General features: G+C 39.7%; 2 protein-coding genes across 7 annotated transcripts in view; both read left to right on the top strand.

The window, feature by feature from the left end:
* The window catches only part of ANKRD17 (ankyrin repeat domain 17), a 161,854-nt gene extending 157,847 nt beyond the window's left edge, over positions 1-4,007 (top strand). For all 5 annotated transcript variants that reach the window (XM_059385194.1, XM_059385190.1, XM_059385183.1 and 2 more), the window contains 4 exons: positions 424-672; positions 1,205-1,383; positions 1,745-1,909; positions 2,600-4,007. In XM_059385194.1, the coding sequence (XP_059241177.1) occupies positions 424-672; positions 1,205-1,383; positions 1,745-1,909; positions 2,600-2,659 (653 nt within the window). In that variant the 3' untranslated portion in view covers positions 2,660-4,007. The remainder of the gene's footprint in view (positions 1-423; positions 673-1,204; positions 1,384-1,744; positions 1,910-2,599) is intronic.
* Positions 4,008-9,429: 5,422 nt separating this feature from the next.
* LOC132006983 (cytochrome c oxidase assembly protein COX18, mitochondrial) lies at positions 9,430-22,919 on the top strand. Of its 2 annotated transcripts, none has more exons than XM_059385174.1 (6): positions 9,430-9,902; positions 11,254-11,354; positions 13,614-13,777; positions 15,253-15,374; positions 17,530-17,637; positions 20,337-22,919. In XM_059385174.1, exons 1-6 carry the CDS (start codon positions 9,570-9,572, stop codon positions 20,508-20,510), a joined length of 1,002 nt encoding a protein of 333 aa, XP_059241157.1. In that variant the 5' UTR covers positions 9,430-9,569; the 3' UTR covers positions 20,511-22,919. The 2 variants fall into 2 exon arrangements, with proteins under 2 accessions (XP_059241157.1, XP_059241151.1); XM_059385168.1 differs by having other exon boundaries at positions 15,250-15,374.
* Positions 22,920-24,524: the final 1,605 nt, after the last annotated feature.

Genomic DNA, 24,524 nt, shown 5'->3' with positions numbered 1-24,524 from the left:
GGAATACAGTTTGGAAATTGCCAATACAGGCATGATTTTCCTCCACGTCTGTTTTGTTGTTATTTAGCCTTGTAAATTTAAAGATAGTCTTCTCATTGTTGTGGTTGTTTATTTTACTCAGTATCAAGCATTTTTTAAAATATTAATTAACTTAATGGGTTATATTACATCATCTATATTCAGACAGCTTCACATTTTATCATGTAACCAAATGGAAAAACTGTGAATCAAATTAAAAAATGACTGCAAAGTCGTGGAACTTAACCAAATTTTAATATGCATAATTTTTAAGCATTATTATCGTATTTCATTTTTCCTCAGAGAACACATATATAAGGTATCTTCAGAATGTAAGATTTGGTTTTACAAAATGATGCCCTCTATAGATGACATGTATACTATTTCAAAATATCTTTTCTCTAGATTCTCCTGCACAGTCAGTATCCTCTGGAGTTCGTGCACCTTCGCCTGCCCCATCATCAGTACCTTTAGGGTCAGAAAAGCCCAGCAATGTCTCTCAGGACAGAAAAGTTCCAGTCCCTATTGGGACTGAACGTTCTGCACGTATCAGGCAAACTGGAACTTCAGCTCCATCTGTTATTGGGAGTAATTTATCCACATCAGTAGGGCATAGTGGCATCTGGTCCTTTGAAGGGATTGGTGGCAATCAAGGTAAGACATGCTATTCTGCCTGCCAGAAATTAAGTTTTAAATTTATGGATTTAACTAAAATACTACAGTATTGTAAGTAATACTTAACGTTAACAGTCATTCTTAAAAGATCTGTATTCATATCTCTTGGTTTTCACTAATCAGCTCTAAGAGTTCAGGCCATTTTTTGTTATCATGTTATCTCATTGACTTTATCTAATGCAAGCATACTCCTGTCTTCATTTCATCATGTTAAGAAAATGCTAATATTTCCTTTTGGACTCTAGCTCTTATCTTAACTTGGTTTTTTTCTTTTGTAACACAAAGTATTTAGACTGTTGTTACTATGAGGTTATTGTTGTTATTAGGCTGTTGTATCACTACCTACACATGGAAATACTGCAGTAAATATTTAAAAGTAAGTCATTATTCTGAAAGAATGCACAATTCAATGTGGAAAATTCTAGATAGAAATAGAGTAAATGTTTTATCTTGCTGTCTTTGGTTTTAGAGATCACCAGCTATCGTTTTTTAACTTTTTGTTTTCCCTCAGACAAAGTAGACTGGTGTAACCCTGGTATGGGAAATCCTATGATTCATAGGCCAATGTCCGATCCAGGGGTGTTCTCACAGCATCAAGCAATGGAGCGAGAGAGTACAGGAATTGTAACTCCTTCTGGTACATTCCATCAGCATGTTCCTGCAGGATACATGGACTTTCCTAAAGTTGGGGTAATGGTGACTTACATAAGCACTGTTATATTTCTAAATGTTTTTCTTATTATTAGCTTTGTTTTACTTCCAAGTGGATAAGTGTTTGTGAAATGATGCGCAGGCGTCCGCCTGTAATTATGGGTCAAAATCTGGCTAGAGAAATGTTTTTGACCAAATATTTTGGCTGTAGTAGGCTTATGTATAGTCTAATGGTAGAAGAAATCATATAATGGAAAATAATTTTTAGATTACTTCAGTAACATACTTTTTCAAAATAAAATGAAGTCTCATTTTTAAGGCTATGGATTTTATTTGGGAAAATAAGCAGTGACTTGAAGATATGACTATGTGCATAATTTATGTTTTCTCTTTTTTTAAGGGTATGCCTTTCTCCGTGTATGGGAATGCAATGATTCCTCCAGTAGCACCTATTCCTGATGGTGCTGGAGGACCCATATTTAATGGCCCTCATGCTGCAGACCCCTCCTGGAACTCCCTGATAAAGATGGTTTCAAGCTCCACAGAAAATAATGGCCCTCAAACGGTAAGGCCGATCATTCAGGGAACATTTCTTGAGTGTTTATGAGATGCCAAGACAAATAGGATACAGGTAAATCATGCTAGTGAGGGAGTAGGGTGAATATGGGTAGTTGAGGGAAATTTAATACAGCAAGAGGATATGGAAAATGGTACCAACTGTAGTGATTGAAGCGAAAATTATAAAAGGCATGACATATTTCATTGGGTAGCAGATGGTAAGTAAAGGATTTTAAATTACAAAGTGTTGTAACTTTATACCTCAGAATTAACTAGTAGTATGAAAAGGACCATCTAGAGGTTATTTATCATTATATGTATTACAAGTGTCAGAACAGAGCATAATTATAACTCTAAAAATTCACAGAAATGATTAGTGATTAGTATATTTTAGCTTATGTTGGTGTATGCTTAATGTTTCACCCATTTTCCTTCGTCAGGCATCAGTCTGTATGCATTCAGGTAATGGTTTTTAAAAAATGACAATAAATCAGATCTTGCTTGAGAAATAGGAGAGGCAGGAAAACAAACAAAAGGGGCTTTTCATTGTTTTCAAGTGTGTTGCAAATTAAATGAGATTTAGCTGTTTTAGCTCATAGATAATAAGAGCACTTACTTAGTTTTTAAGAGTTCTGCTTTTAATCAGATACATGTTAGATATGTCATATCTAATAAAACACATGCTCTACATTCCTAGGTGTGGACCGGACCCTGGGCCCCTCACATGAACAGTGTGCACATGAACCAGCTTGGCTGATGAGGATCAGCGTGTTAGCCTGCAGATTCCTTTTCATTCAGAGGAAATCACAAGTGGCCGAAAAAAATTTATGCTCCCAAATCATTCTACTGATGTGCTTGACTGAAGTGTGTAGGCTTTTTGCAGAAGAAGTTACTAACTGACCTATTTTCTGTGAACATTTGTGACTGCCCATTCCCCACCAACATCCGTTTTACCTTAGTTAGCATTTTTTCTTATCGTTTTTCTTTATTTCTTTCCTTCTTCCCCTTTGGACATAACTTTCTGTTGAAGCTGTTCTTTGGCTGGTTGGTTTTAGTACTGTAAACTGCTTCTGAGCAAACACGGAAATTTAGCAAAATTATGTAAACTTGATCCTGAAGTTTTAGAATGGCAAATAAATGTACAATTGTTTACATAACAGAAAAGGCTAAGCAGAAAGTAAATTTCAATATGTCAGTATAGAGGCTCTACTTTATGTAGACTTAAATTAATGTGAGATATGTACCTTCATATTCAGAAATCTGGATGTTTCCTTCATACATTAAACTATTAATAAGCATAACTTTTCTGCTTGTGTAATTTAAGTATAAAGTAAAACAATGGGCATTATCAGTGGATGTTTCCTGTTTAAAATACCCATCTTGCTCTCTTTTGAGTTTATTTGCAGCAGAGCACATACAGAAGAAATTTATTACCTTCCCATGTCATGTTATTACCTTGCCACACTTTTAAAACAAATACACTCTTCTCTCTTCACTCTTCTCTTCTTACCTTTACCACTAATACCAGTAAAATTCTCTTGCTGATCGTGAAATAATTTTTTATAAAGATTTTTATTGTAATGGCTGCTACAGAGAAGCAGAGCACCTTCGTCATCACCTGTGGTTCTTCTAACCATAAGATGTTTAGTCTTTCTGAGAATTTACAAAGCCACACTGGTTCCCAGTCAGCGTATACAAGCTCTTACTATACTGTTTATTATTAAATAATTCAATGTACTATTTTATATTGGATAATATCAGTTCTTAACATTGACCTTGCAGTCATCAAGAATCAACATAAAAATTACAATTTTCAGTAATTTAGTGGAAAGTATCTTTTTTTCCTCCCCCAATTTTAAAGGCTTCTTATTCTCTACACATATATATTGTCTGTGAAAGGGATCAACATCTAACTTGGGACAAGTAATAAAGGAAGTTTTGCATTTGTCATTAGGACAATTTATGGTCTATATGAATATACAGAATACAAAATAATGTCTTCATTTAACCTATTTATGTAAGATGCAGGGCCACACTAAACTACTCAGTGGGATTTATCTATTCCATTCACTTGAAACAATAAACAATAACATATCCAAGAGGAATATGTGTCCTACCCTGTCTCATATGGAAAAATAAATTATATGGTTGAAATGTAAAAGAAAGTAAGCTTAAATATGAAGTAATGAATGCATCAGTCTTTTTTTTTTTTTTAAAGATTTTATTTATTTATCAGAGAGAGAGAGGAAGAGAACGCGAGCACAGGCAGACAGAATGGCAGGCAGTGGCAGAGGGAGAAGCAGGCTCCCTGCTGAGCAAGGAGCCCGATGTGGGACTCGATCCCAGGACACCGGGATCATGACCCAAGGCGAAGGCAGTTGCTTAACCAACTGAGCCACTCAGGCGTCCTTTTTTTTTTTTTTAAACAAATTCTACAGTGGTCAAATTTGAATTCAGATAAGTCACCCAGAGTTGACAATATTAATATGGTTCCTTGGCTGTTAAATAAGTGGAATTTCTTTACTCTGGTAGCCTGAATAAAGAGTAAAAAGATTTTTCAGACATACCTAGATGTTTGTAAACAAACATATTTATATCTTTTAAGAGGTGGTCTTAAAATACATAAAATTTGTTTTGCTACGACCAAATTTAAGGAAAAAGCTAAATGATAGCCTACAAACGTAGCTATGAAATAAATTTATAGCACTTTACTAAGAAAAGTGTGTAATGCTATTTAACAGTATTTTATATATGACTTGCCACTATCGTATAATTTCTTGCTTAGTTTTTTTCCTGTGTTAATTATAATTAAGATAATCCTGTTAGATAATAGACACCCCACCCAGTATTTATTACAATACGTGAATTGTGTTGATTCACAAAATTGAATTTGTTAAAATTCAGTTGTTAAATTCTTAGTAAGAAAGAGCCTATATTTTCTTGGCTTTAAACCTACGGGACAGGGCGATATAGACTGCATGCTCCGTATTTAGTTTTGGAGCTCAGTCTTGTTGAGTACAATACCATGATTTTTGAAGTCTGTGTTAGAAACATTTTTCAAATATATATATTTTTTTATATTTCAGATGTAATGCAGTACATTTTTTTTTAAATTTTATTTATTTATTTGACAGACAGAGATCACAAGTAGGCAGAGAGGGTGCAGGGCAGCGGGGGTGGGGAAGCAGGCTTGATCTGGGGACCTTGGGATCATGACCCGAGCCGAAGGCAGAGGCTTAACCCACTGAGCCACCCAGGTGCCCCTAATGCAGTGCATTTTTACTTAAAAAGTAGTTTAAAAAAAAACACCATAGTCTTTTGAGACCACACAGGTCTTTTTTACCCCCTTTTTGAAAGTATATGGTATGTGTAATTGTAGACTACCTAATGTATTTCAGTCTTTTACTATTGTTTTCTTAGAGTGAGAGAGTGTGCCCTGAGCGAGGGCTAGTGAGTGGGAGGGGGGTTGGCAAAGGAATAGGAAGATAATTTTAAGCAGATGCCACATCCAGCATGGAGTCTGACATGGGGCTTGATCTCACAACCCTGAGATCATGACCTAAGCCTGACAATTACCCGACTGATCCATCCACGTACCCCTTTTTTTCATTCTTTTAAGATAAGTGACTTAAGTGTCAAAAATAATATTGGGGTTAGCTCCCACCTTAAATGGCAAAAATAATATCCCAATTGTGTAATCTTTTTAATACCAACCATTTTATTTTAGAGATTATTTCGTTTGCCAGAAGGAACAGAATCCCCATTTCATGAGGGATTTCATACTCGCAAAAATTGACTGTAGTATTCATGTGAAAGATATTCTCCCTTCTGCTTGCTATTACTGTAAAAATAAGTTGCTAGTAATTGAAAATTAACTTTTTGTTAAATTACTATACTTACTGTCATTTTTCTTCTCAGGAACACAGTGGAGGGGGTTATAGTTTACTGACAGATCCTGTCTTGTTCTTCACGAAAATATTATTCTATCTTTCTTTTGATGCAAATGACCTAAGTACACATTTCATGAAAATTATTTTGCACACTATGTTATTCACTTTAAAAAAAAAAAAACAATACAAAGTGATACACTAAAGAGGGAAACTCAAAATCCCAAAACCTCTTCAGAGCTTCTGTTTTATTTCCTCTATTTTTTATTTTGAGCTTTTCAGAATCACTCATTCCTGCATATCTGGCATTACAGAACTTTTGCAATAGTATAATGCAAACTTTTGGAAAGCAGAGTATACTCTGCTTTCTACTATTTTGAAGTATGAAAAATTTGCTAGGAATTCTCTACTTTCAGATAGCCAGGAAACCTCTATACATTCCACTGATAAATGCTCACTTCAAGTCACAACACTCAGTTAACTAGTGCCGATTCCAGATGATGAATTTAGAATGTGAGCTTCATTAATGTTTTAATATGACTTACTATGTTACATACCTTGATTGCAAAAATTCTATCACTTGTATTTTGGGTAAGTGAGTGAAAATTCTGCAACTATGACTTGACATAAATAAGAATTTCTTTGTACTATGATAGTTGGAGTCATGACTAAGGTGTATTAAAAAGGTTTCATATTAGACTTTTTTTTTCTTTTTTAAGATTTTATTTATTTGGCAGACAGAGACCACAAGTAGGCAGAGAGGCAGGCAGAGAGAGAGAGAGGAAGAAGCAGGCTCCCTGCTGAGCAGAGAGCCTGCTGTGGGGGCTCTATCCCAAGACCCTGGGATCATGACCTGAGTCGAAGGCAGAGGCTTTAACCCACTGCCACCCAGGCGCCCCTAGACTTCTATCTTTAAATGCATTCACAGTTTCGAAAGTGTGCATGCTAAGTAAGAACTATGTTAAGAAAGATGAGAGAATATTTTTCAATAGAAATGAAAAGCTAGGGACGCCTGGGTGGCTCAGTTGGTTAAGCGGCTGCCTTCGGCTCAGGTCATGATCCCAGCGTCCTGGGATCGAGTCCCACATCGGGCTCCTTGCTTGGCGGGGAGCCTGCTTCTCCCTCTGCCTCTGCCTGCCTCTCTGTCTGCCTGTGCTCACTCGCTCTCTCTCCCTCTCTCTCTCCGAAAAATAAATAAATAAAATCTTTAAAAAAAAAAAAAAAAAGAAATGAAAAGCTAATTTTACATTAACTTTGGTTTTAAAAAGCAATGCATTAAATGAGTAGGAAAGAAAAAGAAATTCAACCTAAATCGAATTCTGAGAGGTCCTTTTAGCAATTACTCATGAAAATTATCTTTTAAAAGTTCTTTTGTCAAGCATTTCAGAGGGCATATTTGGAAAATGAGAAATCTAAGTGTACATTTATATAGTTTTTATGTGTAAATAGCCTGTACTCCAATTTTGAATTTTTGAACCCACTCTGTTCAGCACTGATGGGTAAGAATTTCAGAAACTGCAGGAAAAAATGAAACCGTATCTATTTTTGAGATGCTTAAAGTTAAAAAAAAATTAGTTGTGTGACATAGTAAAGACAAGAATGGCTAATTATAAATGCTGAACTTTAAAAAAATGTCCTAGTATATAGCACAAGTTCATTTGCAGTGTTAGATTTGACAAGATACCAGTTAGTTTGTTCAATGTATGGTCTCATCATCCTGTACTCTGCAACTCAAGAATTTTGGATAATCCGTACATACACGTTAGTGCTAACACTCCCTTTGTATTGAGCTATATAACTGACAAATACTTCCCCCAGCATTCTTTACCAAATAGATAAGTTATGATCATCTCTATTAGGTTAATAAGTACGAAATTAGCAGAAGTTAAATATAAATTTTATTGAGGTCACAATATTGAAACTCAAGCAATGAAACGCTTTAGAATGAGAATATAATGTGACTCTGGAAAAGGCAAACCTTAATCAACTCTGTTTCTCCTGAATATTAAACGGTTAGAATCTCTAGGCTTAACTGTGACTGTGGAAGGGCCAATTTCCAATGATATCAGTTCTCTGGGCAGAACTGCAGCAGCATAGAATTTGCTCCTTTACTTCCACAATCTTTAGGCGAAGATATTTCCATTTAAACTGTTCCCACAGGGGTGCCTGGGTGGCTCAGTGGGTTAAGCCTCTACCTTCTGCTCAGGTCATGATCCTAGAGTCTTGGGATCAAGCCCCGCATTGGGCTCTCTGCTCAGCAGGGAGCCTGCTTCCTCCTCTCTCTCTGTGACTGCTTCTCTGCCTACTTGTGATCTCTCCCTCTCTGTCAAATAAATAAATAAAATCTTTTAAAAAATTTTGTTCCCAAATTGAACTAGTAGTCACTAGCTACCAGTTGCTTCTTTTTTTATTTTTTGGTTATTTTTAAAAATATTTTTAAAAGACTCATTTACTAGAGAGAGAGAATATGAGTGGGAGGGAGGAGCAAAGAGAGAAGGAAAGAATCCTCAAGCCGACTCCCCGCTGAGCACGGAGCCCAAGCGAGGTCTCGGTTTAGGACCTCCACCAGATCCGCTGTGGCCACACAGACGCCTGGGTTGCTTTTTTAAAACTTAAATGGATAGGGAGATACATTGGTACCTTTTTCTTTTAAAAAGGCTCTGTATAGCATAAATTGGAATTTGTATGTAAACGTATTTCAAAATTCATGTAGGTGCATAATTAAATAAGAACCATAGCTGCAACTTAACATTACCCAACATTTGTCGGAGGCTTGTTTTAACCAACGTCTTATTCCACACAACGCAATTTGGGCTCTAGGTTTAGGGGTGACCCTTCTGTGATGAAGGTCTCACTCCATTCCAGTTTGTATACTGCTGCCGGGAACACAAAAGTCAAAATTAGTCCGTGTAGACGAGGCATATTCTTTTTAAGTCGAAGACGGTTAATGCTACTGTTGAGGCTCGCGAACCTTTATGTAAGATGCACGGAAGCTCCAGTGAAGGCCCCGTCTCCCAGCCCCTGATAAAACGCCTCAAGGAAGGCGATGGTTGGTATCCTTGAGTTTTGCCACTTATAATGGGAGGTAAAAACTGACACTCGGTTTGCAGTTGGGGTTGACAATGTTAGCTGAACAGATGAGCCAGTTGGATCTCTTCCACATACTGAACTTTGACCAGTGCATAACGGATGCGCATTAAACTCGGCTCGGCCAGAAGCGCCGGCCTCTCTGCAGCCGGCGACGCGCCGACTCAGGCCGCGTGATCCACCTCGGCTCTCGCACGTAAAGAGGTCGGCGGGGGGGGGGGGGGGGGGGGGGCTACCCTCTAGGCCACGAAAACCACCGACCAAATTGAATCCACTACAAAGCAAACGACTAGTTTTAAGTGAAAAGGAATGCAAAGGCCCGCGGAAGGCCGACGTCAGAGGCAAGCGCTTCCAGCGACCGCCCCGCAGGGCCCGAGGCAGCAAGCCCCGCCCCTAGCTCTGCACTCGGTGCGGCCTCGGGGGAGCCCCAAGCCGGCAGCGGGAAAGTTCTGGGCCTGCGCACTCAGGCCCGCCCCGTGCCGCGTGGAAAAGGCGGGACCTGCCTGCCGACGCGTCATCTCCAGGGCGACGCCAGACGTCACTGCCTGGACCGGGAAGGTCAATCGGGCCTGAGGGAGGGCGCGCACCGAGTTTTCGCCCGGCGTGGCCGGCGCGTGCGCGTGGCTTCCCAGGCGGCCGGGACCTCGACGCTGGTCCGGGAGGCCGGTGTTTCGGCTCAGCCCGGGCGCGGTCATGCTGTCCCGGCCGGGCGGTAGGTGGCTGCGGCCGCTGTCCGTACTGCCGCTGGGGGCCCGGGACCCGCCGCTGGTGCGGGCCTCAGCGGGCGGCGTTCAACGCTCTGCCCCGCCGGTGTGGGCGGCGGCGGCGTCCGTCTCTGCGGGCCCCGGCAGCTGGTACGAGGCGCTAGCCGCGTCGGCGCCGGTGCAGGGCACGGAGCAGGTGCTGCTCGGCGTGCACTCCGCCACCGGTCTGCCCTGGTGGGCCTGCATCGCTCTCACCACGGCGGCCCTCCGCGGCGCCGTCACGCTACCCCTGGCCGCCTACCAACACTACATCCTGGCCAAGGTGAGGGCACCTGCTCCCTGCGCGTCCGCCTGCGCGGCGAGGGGTGCTGTGTGTCTGCCGGGGCTTAGAATCCGCCTCTGGACTTGCTTAGTGTACCTGATCGCGACCACTTTTTTCGCTAAGACATTTGACTAGCATTGGGTCTGTGAGTTGAGAGATGGTTGGTGACACATGTGCCTGGCATTTCGTTTACCCTGCTGGGTCCGTGCTCAAAGCCCTGTTACTAAGCTTGCTGTTGGAGAAGGAGACGAATAAAGGCAGCGGTAGCAGAATTGTATGGAGAAACCTGTACAGTTGCCGTCTTAAAGATCGTAACAGCCTGTATGTCTGCAGCATCCTTGTCCCCGAGGATTCCGATTCATCTTTCTTAGAAAAATCTGCTGAGCCAGCCATTCGCAAACGTGGTATCTTTATTCGGGCTGTTCCACCTGCGACTCTGGTTAGTGCAGCCCCTTGGGCTTCAGGGCTTCTCTCTCTCCTGTGGAATCGGGATAGTAGTAGCTTCGTGGTCTACTTCACCATGTTATGAAATCAAGTCAGATAATGTGGCTGGAAGTGCTCTGAAAGCAAAGTATTATTCAAATGTAAGACTTCAAGAATCATGGTTTTCATGTTTTCAAATTATTGCGGATGGAGGTGGAACCCATAAGCAAAAGGAATCATCAGCACCATTAAGGCAGTGGGGTATTTTACAGAAACAACACAGAGCATAAATTAAGGCAAACTTTTTGTGACTGGCTGTCACAGAGCATATTCAAGACTTAATTGACGACTTTTTTTTTTTTTCAGTATCATTACTCAGAAGTCCAATATGAAACATTAAAGTATAGGGTTCAGTTCTTATCTAATCCTTATAATAACTGAGGTAGGTGCTGTTAAACATTTTATTTTATTTTTTTTTTTTTTAAAGATTTTATTTATTTATTTGACAGAGAGAAATTACAAGTAAGCAGAGAGGCAGGCAGAGAGAGGAGGAAGCAGGCTCCCTGCTGAGCAGAGAGCCCGATGCGGGACTCGATCCCAGGACCCTGAGATCATGACCTGAGCCGAAGGCAGCGGCTTAACCCACTGAGCCACCCAGGCGCCCTAAACATTTTATATAAGAGGAAACAGTTTTAGAACTTAAGCAACTTGCCCAGGATCACATAGCTAAGAGTATAAGCTGGACTTTGAATTTGGTTGTAACTGAGGATATCTTAAGCAAATTTGACACCTTATCCTTAGGCTTAATTTTCTTGAAATAATCAGTAAACCACATTTTTCAGTGAAAAGAATAGAGAGTAAAATCTGAGTAGTTATGAATAAAGATCCTTTATGTGCTCATAACGAATTCTACTTTTTCTTTAGCTAGGTGGAAAATTTACAGCCAGAAATAAAAAGCATTGCAAGGCATCTTAACCAAGAAGTTGCGGTTCGTGCAAATCAGTTGCGGTGGTCCAAAAGAGTTGCCAGGTAAGCTAATTCTATGAATATAGACCATATATATATGTGTGTGTGTGTGTGTGTCTATACGTGTATATATATACATGCTGCGTAAGTGATTATATTAATTCTAGGTTTGGGTGTTTTGTAGCTTTAGCAGCAAAGTAGTCCTTTCACTCCTTAATATTTTAAGAAGTTTATGTGGTATGAGTTTTGTATAGTGAAAGCAAGAAATGGAGAAACAGAGCAAGTTCCTTTATGAGGAACTCCAGCCTCCTGAGGAAGACCCGTAATCAAATAATGATTAAATTAAGTGCTATGGAAAGGGTTGTGAACAAGGAGTTCAGTCATAGTGGAAAGTCAGGGAAGGCTTCACGGATGGATATATTATGCTAGTCTGTTGGGATTTCAGTTGGCAAATGATACAGATTATTTACACACTTGACCATTTTGGAAAGAATGCTATAGCAGCCCACAAAAAGGGGGAGGTAGAAAGTGTGAATGCTCTGGTAGAAGAAATTAGATAGCCAAGGTGCTGTCTATCTGCTGTGGTTACCCTGTGTAGTTGTCTACCTGGGCTCTTAGAAAGCGCTTAGAAGGTGCTTGGCTGTGGGGCGCCTGGGTGGCTCAGTGGGTTAAAGCCTCTGCCTTCAGCTCAGGACATGATCTCAGGGTCCTGGGATCGAGCCCCGCATCGGGCTCTCTGCTCAGCAGGGAGCCTGCTTCCCTTCCTCTCTCTCTGCCTGCCTCTCTGCCTACTTGTGATCTCTGTCAAATAAATAAATAAAATCTTTAAAAAAAAAAGAAGGTGCTTGGCTGTGCATGCTGCAGTCCTGTGCCTGTCGTTATCCCCTGGGAACTTGTAAGTCCTGCTTTCACCAGCCCAAGTTAGTACTTAGTCAAATTATAATCCTTACTAGGCTGTGACCAAGTTCACCAGTTCACAGCAATGAGAAAAATAAGGGCATTACATTGTATATATATGTAATGTATATATGGTTATCTGTATATTTTTACCTATACGTGTATAAATTTGCCAGCTCACTTCAGTGTGAAATTGCTCCTCTAGTTAGTGTTAGAAAGATCTGACATTTAAAAAAACATTATGGTAGTTTAATATCTTTATTTGATAAAATAGAAAGTTGACAAACTTAACAGTTTTGAAGTTTTACTGACCAGAGAAATCTAAGAGTGATAACTCCAGGCCAGAAGACCAGATTAGCAAGCTGCTCATCTGAATCATAAGCGCAGCCTGGTGAGACTGGTACCTTGTTTATGTAGCATTGGCAGGATGATTTTCCAGACACATCTTTGCACAGATAGATGACTGTCTAGGAAGACACATCCGAGAGTTTCTTGCATTTTCGATGAACTGAGTCTTGAAGGCTAAAACAGAGTTAGCCAGGTGGACTGTCTACACAGATGACGTAATGACTTCCAAAACGTGCTGATGTAGAAGTTTGATTTATTGGATAGCCTGTGCATGTAGGCACCAGAATATGCAGGTTTCTGTAGAAGAGTAGCAAGAGATAAAATTGGAAGAGTCGGCAGAGTCTAGATTATAAAGCCTGGAATGTCCGTGTACTGTCTTAATGCAGTAATACACTATAATTCTAGTGGATTAGCTTCAGGCCCCTTGGATGTCTGCATTGTACAAAACATGCTACAGGAGACTGAGAGGTGAAGACCCAACACTTGATCTTCGAGGAGACTATAGACAGTGGGATTTAAAAACAAGAATAACGAATAAGTTAACAGAGAAACAGATTTTAAAAATCTTCTTAAAAGAGTTGGCTGAATGGAAACCATTTTGATAGGTCAAGAGCATATATATTACAAAATCACATTGCTACAAAAGGTATATTCAGGGATCAAGTAATTGAGCTTGTCTGCAATGGAGGGATTTGAGTTAAATGTGCTTTCACCTTTAGAATTTGTCATACAGACTGGTCAGACCACGCCAGTAGTAAAATTTCACGTGTTAAAACCTAATTGGCCAAAGACCACCAGAGCCAAAGCTTCTAATTCGATGATGTCAAATTTATCAAAGTATTATGTAATTTGTGTACCTTGCTAGAGAACTTTCATTAAAAGGCTTTTTTGCCTCTTGTTAGGCAATCCCTTAGTATAGTGTATGACCACTAAAAATCCCACACAAAACTTTAGCTAATAACTCTGACCTGGGTGTGTTTGTGCTGTGGGTATGAATATTGTGCTGTCGGTGTGAATATTGTGCTGCGGGTATGAATATTTTCTCCTTTCCCTCTTTCCCCTCTTCTCTCAAACCAGGCTCACTTATCTAAAGAATATGCGGAGGCTTGTTTCAGAACTGTATGTTCGGGATAACTGCCACCCGTTCAAAGCCACCGTATTGGTCTGGATTCAGTTTCCAATGTGGATCTTCATGTCTGTTGCTCTGCGGAATTTTAGCACCGGGGCCACACATTCAGAAGGTAGTTATTACAGCAGTCTGTTTCCCCCAAATACGTCCTCTAACATTGTCATTGTACGCTAAAGGGGAAAAAAGGGGGGAAAAAAACTGTGTTTTTCATAATTAGAATATTTTTACCATCTTTCTTATAAGGGTATTTTAAAATATTAACTGTAAGCAAACTAGCCATGTTGAGAAGACGTGAATCTAGGAAGGACAACAGTAATACAGTTGACCCTTGAACAATACAGGTTTGAATCGGGCAGGTCCACTTATAGATATGTTTTTTACAGTCCTGCACTGTAAATATATTTTCTTTTCATCATGAATTTTTTTTTAAATTAGAGAGAGAGCAGGGAATGGGGCAGAGGGAGAGAGAATCTTACGCAGACTCCCCACTGAGCGCAGAGCCCCACACAGGGCCGGATCTCACAACCCTGAGATCATGACCTGAGCTGAAATCGAGAGTTGAACACTTAACCGACTGAGCCTCCCAAGTATTTCTCATAATAATTTTCTTAATAACATTTTCTTTTCTTTAGTTTTATTGTAAGAATACAGTATATGATATTTAAAGCATATAAATGCTATTGGTAAGTCTTCCAGACAATAATAGGCTTTCTGTAGTTCTTGGAGAGTCAAAAGTTATACACAGATTTTTTTTTTTTTTACAATTTTATTTTTAAGTAGTCTTGCACCCAGTGTGGGGCTCAGACTCAGAATCCTGAGATCGAGAGTCACCTGCTCTGCCACTGAGCCAGCCATGTGCCCCATACAGAGAGTTTCAGCTGTCGGAGGGCCCAGCCCTGAACTGTTTAATGGTCAACTATAGTTCTTCATGGAAGTCCTAATAAAATTAGTGTTACAATTCCATGATTCAGTTTCCTGGCCAAGAATTTTTTCCATTTATAAAATTAAGGGACCAGAAAAGCATTAACAGTTATAAATGTAACCATTTATTAAGAAACTATAAACTGGGGGCATCTGGGTGGCTCAGTCGTTAAGTATCTGCCTTTGGCTCAGGTCTTGATCCCAGGGCCCTGGATCGAGCCCCACATAGGGCTCCCTGCTTGGCAGGAAGCCTGCTCCTCCCTGTCCCACTCTCCCTGCTTGTGTTTCCTCTCTCGCTGTCTCTCTTTCTGTCAAATAAATAAATAAAATCTGTTTAAAAACAAAAAAACAAAACTATAAACTAAAGCATTTCTTAAAGGCATTTCTAACCAGAAAATACCTGAACAGATTTGAAAGAAAGTAGCCTGTGGACAATTATATAAATATAAGTTAGAAAAGAGTACTGCTATGTATCTTTGTGCTCCTACAGCTGTTTGCGACAGAGAGCTGCTACTTTCTCAGTGCAGGAAGGGCTAATTTATGTCGTGGAATAAAAGTGAATGAAACCAATGCAAGTCTTTAGTATGAAGGATATCTTATTTGAATTAGACTACTTATGTGTTGTATATTTCTTTCTATGTTTTATTTATAAAACTGTCTTAGCAGGTTTTTCTGTTCAGGAACAGTTAGCTGCTGATGGAATCCTGTGGTTTCCTGATCTCACTGCATTGGATTCTACTTGGATTCTGCCTATTTCTGTTGGTATCATCAATTTATTAATAGTGGAGGTCAGTGGTTTTAAATGAGATTTGTGTGCCATTTAAATTGTTGGGATTTTTGATGCTGTCCCAAGATCAAATATAAATGTTTGAGTTGGTAGTGATATTCTGGCTCTGAGCTAGAATTGAGAGGCCTTGGTTTCTGGTCATAGATCAGCCATTGGCAAGTGTTAGGCCAGTTCCTTAACCTCTCTGGGAGCAGAATGCTCATAATTGAAATGGAAGAGTTTAGTTAGAACACTTCTAAAGTCTCTTTACAATTATATGAATTTAATACACATAATTTTTTGACTTGTTTTTGGTGAAGACAGTAATTAAAATGGTTAATCAGTATGGTTTTATTCTCACAGTAGATTGGTATTTTGTGTATTTGTTTAAAATGTAAATTTGCAAGTTGGAAACATAGTGTCTGTCTTTTTTTTTTTTTTAGCTGTATGACTCTAGAAAAATCAATACTTCTTTAAGTGATGAAATAGAAAAACATATACATATAAAATATGATCTGTCAACTATGTCTTGCCATTATCCTGTGCTGTGTTACTCAGCAGTTTAGTGGAAGCAAGCCTTTAATTGTATAAGGACCTGTTCTTAATGGAGTTGAACAAAGACTTTGAACTGGAAGAAACCTTAGAAATGATCCCTAGAACTTCGTCTCAAAGATCCATCACTGGTCTCTGGGAAATTGAATACACCCTTATTTATTTATTTATTTATTTATGTTAAGGGTTTTTTTTGTTTGTTTGTTTTTTGTTTTTTATTAGAGAGAGAGCACCAGCAGGGGGAGTGGCAGAGGGAGAAGGAGAAGCAGACTCCCCACTGAGCAGGGAGCCTGATATGGGGCTCAGTCCCAGAACCCTGAGACCATGATCTAAGCTGAAGACGGACTCTAGCTATCTGAGATACTTAAGTGCCCCAAACCTCTTTTTTTTTTTTTTTCTTTCAAATGAGAAGAATGAAGAGGATACTCTAATGTTTTGGGCTAGGGTTTCTTGAGGAAAGACTCCATGTGTCGTCCTAGTATGTTTCCCTAGGGTCACCTAGCACAATTGAATGTGGTTGGTACTTAGTGAATATTTATTAGAATGAAGAAGATGATAAACACAAGGTCACAGTGAATTAATGTCAATCCTCAAGCCTTTCCTTTTGCCAGCTAACAACCCAGTGTACAAAAGTTTAAAAAAACTTATTCTTGGGACGCCTGAGTGGCTTAGTCGGTTAAGCATCTGCCTTTGCGGGGAAGGGGTGCGGGAGAAAAAGGGAAAGCCTCTGCCTTTGGCTCAGGTCATGATCCTGGGGTCCTGGGACCCAGTCCCGCACCAGGCTTCTTGCTTGTCAGGCAGTCTGCTTCTCCCTCTGTCTGCCACTCCTCCTACTTATGTGAGTGCTCACTCTCTGTCTTTGATAAACGAGTAAATAAAATCTTAAGAAAACCAAAACAACTTATTCTTACATAATATACATCATGTGCCAGGCAGTATTGTAAACAGTTTACATGAATTAACCCATTTAATTAGAATAATTCTGTGATACAGGTATTAATATTATCCCCCTTTTAAGATGGAGAAAGCGAAGCACAGAAGGCTTAAGTAACTTATACAAAGCCACATAACTGTTAAATGTAGAGCTGCCATGCAAATCTAGGTCGTTTGGATCTGGAGTCTGTGCTCATAATCATTTCATTGTTCTGTCTCTTAAATAAGTTATTTATGAGTCATAACTGCTTTTCCTAACCTGGTTCTAACCTTCATTCCATACAGCCATATCACAAACCTTTGAGATACCTATTGTGATCCTTCTTTATGCCAGGCACTGTGTTTAAATACTAAAACAAGGGTAGCGGTTCATACATAGCACCTATCTTGAAAGGATTTTCAGTCTTACAATTTTTCATAAACATCGATTTGTAAAAATTATGCTATGATACTGTTTAATATAGCTGAATCTTCTTTACTGTTATTGATTAAAGCTCCCTTTAATCTGCCTAATTATTAAGTTTTCCAGAAACATAGTTGGTCAGCTATATACATTTATCAGTGTTTTAGTGTTTTTTTGCTTCTATTAAGATATAGGTGGAGGCCAGGCAAAAATCAAATTGTATTTTAAAGCTTGTCTAATTTAATATGCTTAATAATTGTTGTGTATATTTATTATTCTACCCTCTCAGATTTTTGCTCTGCAAAAAATAGGAATGTCTCGTTTTCAGACATATGTTACATACTTCGTTCGTACGGTATCGTTGTTGATGATTCCAGTTGCCGCAACGGTACCTTCGGTGAGTAAGCAGCCACACTGTGTGTAGCATGTGCTCAGTCCTCTCTGTGCTTAACGTAGACTGGCTAGGTCTCTGTGTCTTCTGTTGAGCTGCCTTTGACTGCTAAATCCCTTCCTGGTCTACGAGTTTCTGTAGTAGTTACTATTACCAAGTGACACTTGGTATTTCTTGGGCTTAGATAATCTTCCTTTGTGTGAATGTGAGTTAACTCGTCTCCTTTTTCTTTCTTCCTTTCTTTTTTTCATCTTGCACGGCACTGTAAACATAGTATTTGTTCTGTTTGGTTAGTTGAAATATTGAATTCTTTCTGTCTGCATAGACTGGGCCAAGGAATTTAGCTCTTAAAAAAGAAACAAAACGTTGTGCCAAGTCCATACGGGTTCGTATGTAATCTTGCTTAACCTCATAACAATGCAGTGAGGTAAGTACACCTGCCCCCATTTGTATGTCATTATACTTTGGTAGAATTAGAAAAAAAAAATACTGAGGTTTGCAGTTATTTCATATTTTTAGCCTTTTGCTTATTTCCCAATGATACTTAGTGCAAAGAGGGCAAAAGCTGTCTTAGGTATTATATCTGTCTTTTCTCAGGGCCAGACATAGACCATGAAGTAGAATTCATTTGTCGGGGATAGTTAGTGCTCTGTCAGCATATATCAAAGTACTTCGTTGTCTTGGGAATCTGCAACAGTGCATTTTCAGCATCAAAAATATATTTTTGAAACTGTCCCTTGAACATAATACTGCCACTAATCCTGTGTAAAATAAGTAAGTTTCCGCATTTCTAAAGGAGACCTCATAATGTCTCTGAGAAGTAATAAAATAGCATCAAGTGCTTATTATAGTACTTTCCATGTAACAGTAATATTGCTATAAAATACCCTGTGAAGAAGGAACAGTACAGGTTCACTGCATGTCTGGGGAGAAATCATACCAGTGGTAACTGAGGAAACTGCCTGAGCAGATAAAATAGGAGCAGTGAATTTTCAGTGAGGGATTGGGTTTAAAGTGAGTACCAGAGATCTCAAAAGTAGTGTCTGAAATACGTCAAAGCTTATTCCCCCAAATACAGGAAATTCAGAGTTTGGCAGTTTAGTGTAGAACTGATGTAGCAGCTGCATGAAGACACGTGAGGAAGCGGACTGCCCCTTTCATTCCGCTCCACCATCCACAGCCGGTCTTTCCTGTCCTCGAGGCCACAGCTGGTCACGATGGCTGCTGGAGCTCATCTTGCTGGAATGGTGAAAGGGAGCTTCAAGTGCCATTAGCCCCTTTAAAGAGCCTTGCCAGATGTCACACCAAACACTCGTGCTCACATCCTAGTTATTTGGGCCACAGCCGGTTGCAGAAGATACTGAGAATTAGTCTTTTTTTTTTTTTTTTTTTTTTGATAGCAGTATACCCAGCTTAAAATGAGAATTTTATTACTAAGAAAGAAGAAGGATTCTTAGTAGGCAGTTTGTAGTTTACCATAGTTGGTTTCAGAGTACTTTTTGCATACGGGATAAGTCAGATGATGAGGATGATATTGGTTAATCCTCATTCAATATTGACTTTGTGTCAGGCACTATTTTAAAAGGTTTACATGTAATAGCTCATTTAATTCATCCAGTGGGCACTGAAGTAGGTGCTATTACAATTTCCACTTTAGTGTTTAGGACACTGAGACACAGGGAGGGTAAGAAGCTCACTCAAGGTCAACTCATCCATTACCTGATGCTTAATATCACGCAGGTATCTCAGGCACATCCAGAGGGTTTGGCTCCTGCCTGTAACTGATATGCTAATCTGCTTTGAGGCTGTGGTACCTTCTGCCCCCCAAAATTTGCTTTGGAACAAATGCAAGTCTTTAATATGGGCCACCTTCTGTTCTGACCTGTCTGTGTGAGTTACCTCCCTTTTTCCTCACAGCAGCCTTCTGAGGCAGGGATAGTTCAATCACCATTTTATAGATGAGGAGACTGAAGCAGAAGGAAAATAACTTCCCTCCAGTCAAATAAATGGGATTCCCATTCAGGCAGTTCAGCTCCAGGACCTGGACTCACACACCCCAGGCTCCTGCCTCTGGGGCCTGATCACATTCTGATGCCAGAGAAAAGTTGGCAACACATGCAGGTATGGGAGGATCTTGAGAGGCTCCAGAATGTCCTCAGTAACCTAAATAAATCACTCTGAATGGGAATACAAAAGAAGTTGAAGATAATGTTGAGACTGTCTCTGAAAAAGGCAAAGGGAATGCCTTCCCGACTAAGAAACCAATTACTGGGAAATTCGGGGGTGATAAACCACTGTGTGGAGAACAGTGGGGTCTAGGGAGCCTAAATGGCTGTGCCCCCAGTGCCCTACCTCCAGTATAGCAGCTTGTCAGGACTCTTGGTGTGGGAAAAGGGTGCTTTCTTGCCGAAGAGGAGAGGGGAGATCTCTCTCGAGCCTCTGCCCGAGCGCTGCTGTCTGTCCTCGGCTTTCCTATTGTGAAAAGCTCTCCTGCTGCTTTCTTTTCACTTTTTCGCCCTTTCAGCCTTCTTTCTACCTATCAGAATCATCACAGGTATCCGGTAGCTGCCACAGTCCCGTGCCCGTCCTGGCCCACGGCTGCTTCCCCACATTGTCATTTTCTCCTGTCCTGCGTGCCAGTGTGTGGACATCGGTGCCCTTGGCGAGTTGAGAGGTGCTGACATTCACGCGCTTTCTTTTTCTAGTCGATCGTGCTGTACTGGCTCTGCTCCAGCCTCCTGGGCCTTTCGCAGAACTTGCTGCTGCGCTCTCCCAGGTTTCGTCGCCTTTGCCGGATACCGTTGACCAAGTCCGATTCAGACACCCCTTATAAGGACCTCTTGGCTGCCTTTTACACCAAGTTCATTTCAAGAAAATGACGTGCTTTCCATTAATTTTGAAAAAATTGCAAGTGTCACTATCACAGTATATTTACGTTTACAAATTCAGATGTGATTTAATTTGTCTTTATTTAAAACCGTGAATTGTGTGAAGTACTGTGGGTTAAGATATAATCCAAATATATTTGACAATACCAAAAATCCTTTAAATGCTAGAAATGTATGTTTGGTTGTATCCTAAAAATACAAAAGTAGAATCAAAGTACCTTATAAAATTATAACTTGTTAGAGGGGCCAGAACTTTGGAAGACCGGATTAGATACTGAATGATGTCCGATTACACTAACTAATCTCATACATTAAAGCTTTTATAAAGAGAATACAGTGAGGTGATTCTTAAGATTTTGGAGGTGTGGAGGATCATAGACCCATTTGCTTATCTGCTAAGGCTATGGTTTTCTTTTCAGAAAACTCCTGGGACTCAGAACATGAGGCCTTCATTGATGAGCCTCTCTTCTCCCGCCCTGAGGCTTTCTGGTAATTCCTGGTTGAGAAATCTTACTCTTACTCTAATGGAACACACAATGATGAAGAGTTAATGTGTGACTCCTAAAAAAAAATGGACTTGAGATTCATGCAATAGAGGAGTCCTTATAAGAAAGTACCTAATATGGCAGGTGATGTTGCCTTTCAACCCTGCTCTGAAAGAATGTAAGAAGGGTACATTCCTTTTTCTATATCTTAAGAAGAGTGGACTAGAGTATAGCACTAAGTACTGCTAGAGCCCAGAGTAGAAAATCTTAAATGTTAAGTTTGTTTAGTCCAAGGAAGAAAACCTGAAAGTCAGCCATCTGTCACGGAGGTGATTTTATAAGCTTTATTTGGAGGGTTTGAGAATTCTAATGGGCTTAGACTATGGTAGATGGAAAAATTAATAGGTAATATAAATTGTGGATCCAGTTTTTTGCTTGTTTGATCTGAAAGGATGATAAAACTACTGCAGTTGGGATATTTGTGAATAAATTTGACAGGCATCTGAAAATATTATAAATTATAAGTTGTCATTGAGTTAGAATATGAACCTCATTTTGAGAGGCCCTGTATCCCATCTCATGTTTAACAATAAAGCAAAAACCAAAGCAGAATTAATCAGTCTCTCTTTTTTGAAAATATTTTTAATTTTTATTTATTTATTTGACAGAGAGAGAAATCACAAGTAGGCAGAGGCAGGCAGAGAAAGAGGGGGAAGCAGGCTTCCTGCCAAGCAAAGAGCCTGATGCCGGGCTCGAACCCAGGACCCTGAGATCATGACCTGGGCCTAAGGCAGAGACTTAACCCACTGAGCCACCCAGGCACCCTAATCAGTCATTTTTAATGTCTTTTAATGTTTTAAAGTCATTTAATAATATCTGTTAAATCTTAGCTGTTTGGTTGTCACCTCACCAAAAATTTAGAGATTGCAGTTGGGACCTGGTTCTCGTTTCCTGACTTCCCAGTCCTAGTCATGACTGCCCTATTGAAGTAACTATCTTTCTAATCACAGTGAAGGAATTGAAACTTATGTACAACCATTCCTCATTATTCACAAACTTTGTATTTGCTGGTTTGCCTACACACTAAAATTTTTGCGTAAGCCCCAAATCAATATAGTGCTTTTGATGTTATTCTTGAATAAACATAGAGCGGCAAAAAATATGAGTCATTCAAAGTACATATTCCCAGATAGGTCAAATGGGGCAACACTGTGTCTTCTTGTTTCAGCTCTCCAACTGTATAATAACCAAGTGTCCTTTTCATGGTCTAGTGCCATGTTTTTTTCTCATTCTTGTGCTTTTTGTTGGTGATTTCACTATTTAAAATGGCCTCCAACTGTTGTCATCTGAAGTGCTGTCTAGTTTTCCTAGGCAAAAGAATCCTGTGATGTTCCTTAAGGAGAAAGTAATATACATAAAATAAACTTCATTCAGGCACAAATTATGATGCTGTTTGGCCATGAGTTTACCATTAATGAATCAACAATATTTTGTATTGATGGGTTGTTGAAAATTTGACAAGAGGCTCATAGGAATGTAACTCTGTAAATTCTCTGGGAGCAGTGGTTTAGTGTTGATGAATTCAGTGTTTGTGGTAATTTTATAGAATATAACTACCTCAGATAACAAGAATTGACCTTTTGGAACATGTACAATCAGGGAAGCAGAGGCAGAAATGTCTGTGCTGGTTGTATTATAGCAAAAGAGAAAAGATAATTTGAGAAAAATTGTGGCTATCTCTGGAACAAGTTGAGTCTCGCCATGTGTATCATTGGGTACTGAGTCATGTATTTTTCTCACAGTGAGTTGGAGGAAATCAGCTCTCTTCCCCCATCTTCCTCAGACTTTCTGAAAATAAGTGTGTCACTTTCTGAAAGTAAGAAATAAAGGACTGCTGTGACTTCCTTTTCCAGTACATCTCCTTTTCATGAGTGTGCTTTTACCTTGTTTACTTGGATTCCCCTCGATTTCTGAATGTACTTTCAACATCTTTTTCCAAAGGATGATTTACTTTGTTTCCTAATGCTCTCCTGTTTTCAGGCCTTTCGAATTGCTTTGAAAATAGATGCAAATTTCTTTGAAAATACAAGATCCTTCTTCCCAGATCTCAAAATAATTTCTGGTTGGGTTGAAGGTGGCTGGGATCTGTGAATACTCCTGAATAAAGAGAACTGGTACATTAGAACTGAGGTGAATCAGTCACCTGACTTCAAGCTGGTAAATATTGCTCTCCTTTCTCCAGGCAGATTTTTTAGTAAATAGCAAGTCATGTTTCTGAAAACTCCCAGGTCCGTGGTCTCTGATCTTACTTCCCCAGCATTTTGTCATAGGAGCACTTCCAGAGCCTAAGAGCCGGGGAGGTGGGTATTGGATGGGAACAAGAGGACACACACACTGTAAAGATCCCTTGGATGCTTCTCTCCTCCGCTGCTGAGGGACTGGCAGAGCTCAGTCCTGGACCCTGCAGAGTTCAGGAAGTCCTTTTTTTAATTTCAGATGGAGACCATAGTCTATTTGTCTGTCTTCCTCCTCTCTGAAAGGGAGTCTTTTTTATTTTATTTGTTTATTTTTTTAACTCCATGTGGGCCTTATTTTTGTCTCTAGGCCAGATTCACTTTTTTATATCTGTGTCTCAGCCCAAGAGTTAGGAAAAGAGACTCATTCCTGGATCAATTTATACTCTGTAATGATACTAGAGCTCAAATGTATGTTAAGAGATGGAGCTGGCATAGCCAAACAACCCAAGTTTTCCCTAGAACCCTTGTGAGAGAACACCTGAGCAGCCCTCTCTGGCCAGATGTCATAGGTGGGAAAATGAAGCTTACTTAAAAGCAAAATCCTTGATTGCCACCTTCACGGATAACCCCGGAGAGGTTTCAAAACCTCTCAGAGAAGAGAGCAAGCCTTTCTAAGGTACCTTCAGAAGCACTCAGGAACTAAAAACCAAACCCTCACATCTCAGAAGAGATACAGCCAGTTCTAGACCATAGTGGGGAAATTGTTTCTGGGGAAAAGTGGAAAAAATGAGGGCCCAAATAAACTTCAGTAATTTCTCAGTTTTGTACCTATGCTTAATTAACCCATGTGTCTTCACAGGCTCCTCCTCTGAGGATTCCAGGAATCTCTCTTTTTTGTGAGAATCACCTTTTAAATTGCTTTAATACCAGATTAAGCCCCCAAAGCAGTAGTAACTCAGATCCTAAACACAAAGAATGTCCTTTGTTTTTTCCCTGGATGATAAATGAAGTTACCACAGAACGCAAAATTTAAGATTTCAGGTATGACCAATGAGTCCATGCAAGAATTTAGGTTTCTGTGTTAAAGCTAAATGTGCCAATATGACATAAACACGAGACTAGTTACAATAGGTCATCATTGATGCTCGCTTCTTCTGTGAGTGGATTCTACCAGGACACGAATTACCTGGAAGTAATAGGAATCCACAGAAAATTTTCTATTTGAACCTTAAGAATATATTTTAAAGTTGTAATAATTGGTATTTTCTAATTATTGTTTTTAA

This window comes from Mustela nigripes, chromosome 1, assembly GCF_022355385.1.
Source record: "Mustela nigripes isolate SB6536 chromosome 1, MUSNIG.SB6536, whole genome shotgun sequence".
NCBI lineage: Eukaryota > Metazoa > Chordata > Mammalia > Carnivora > Mustelidae > Mustela > Mustela nigripes.
This window is presented reverse-complemented; position numbering and strand designations above follow the sequence as displayed.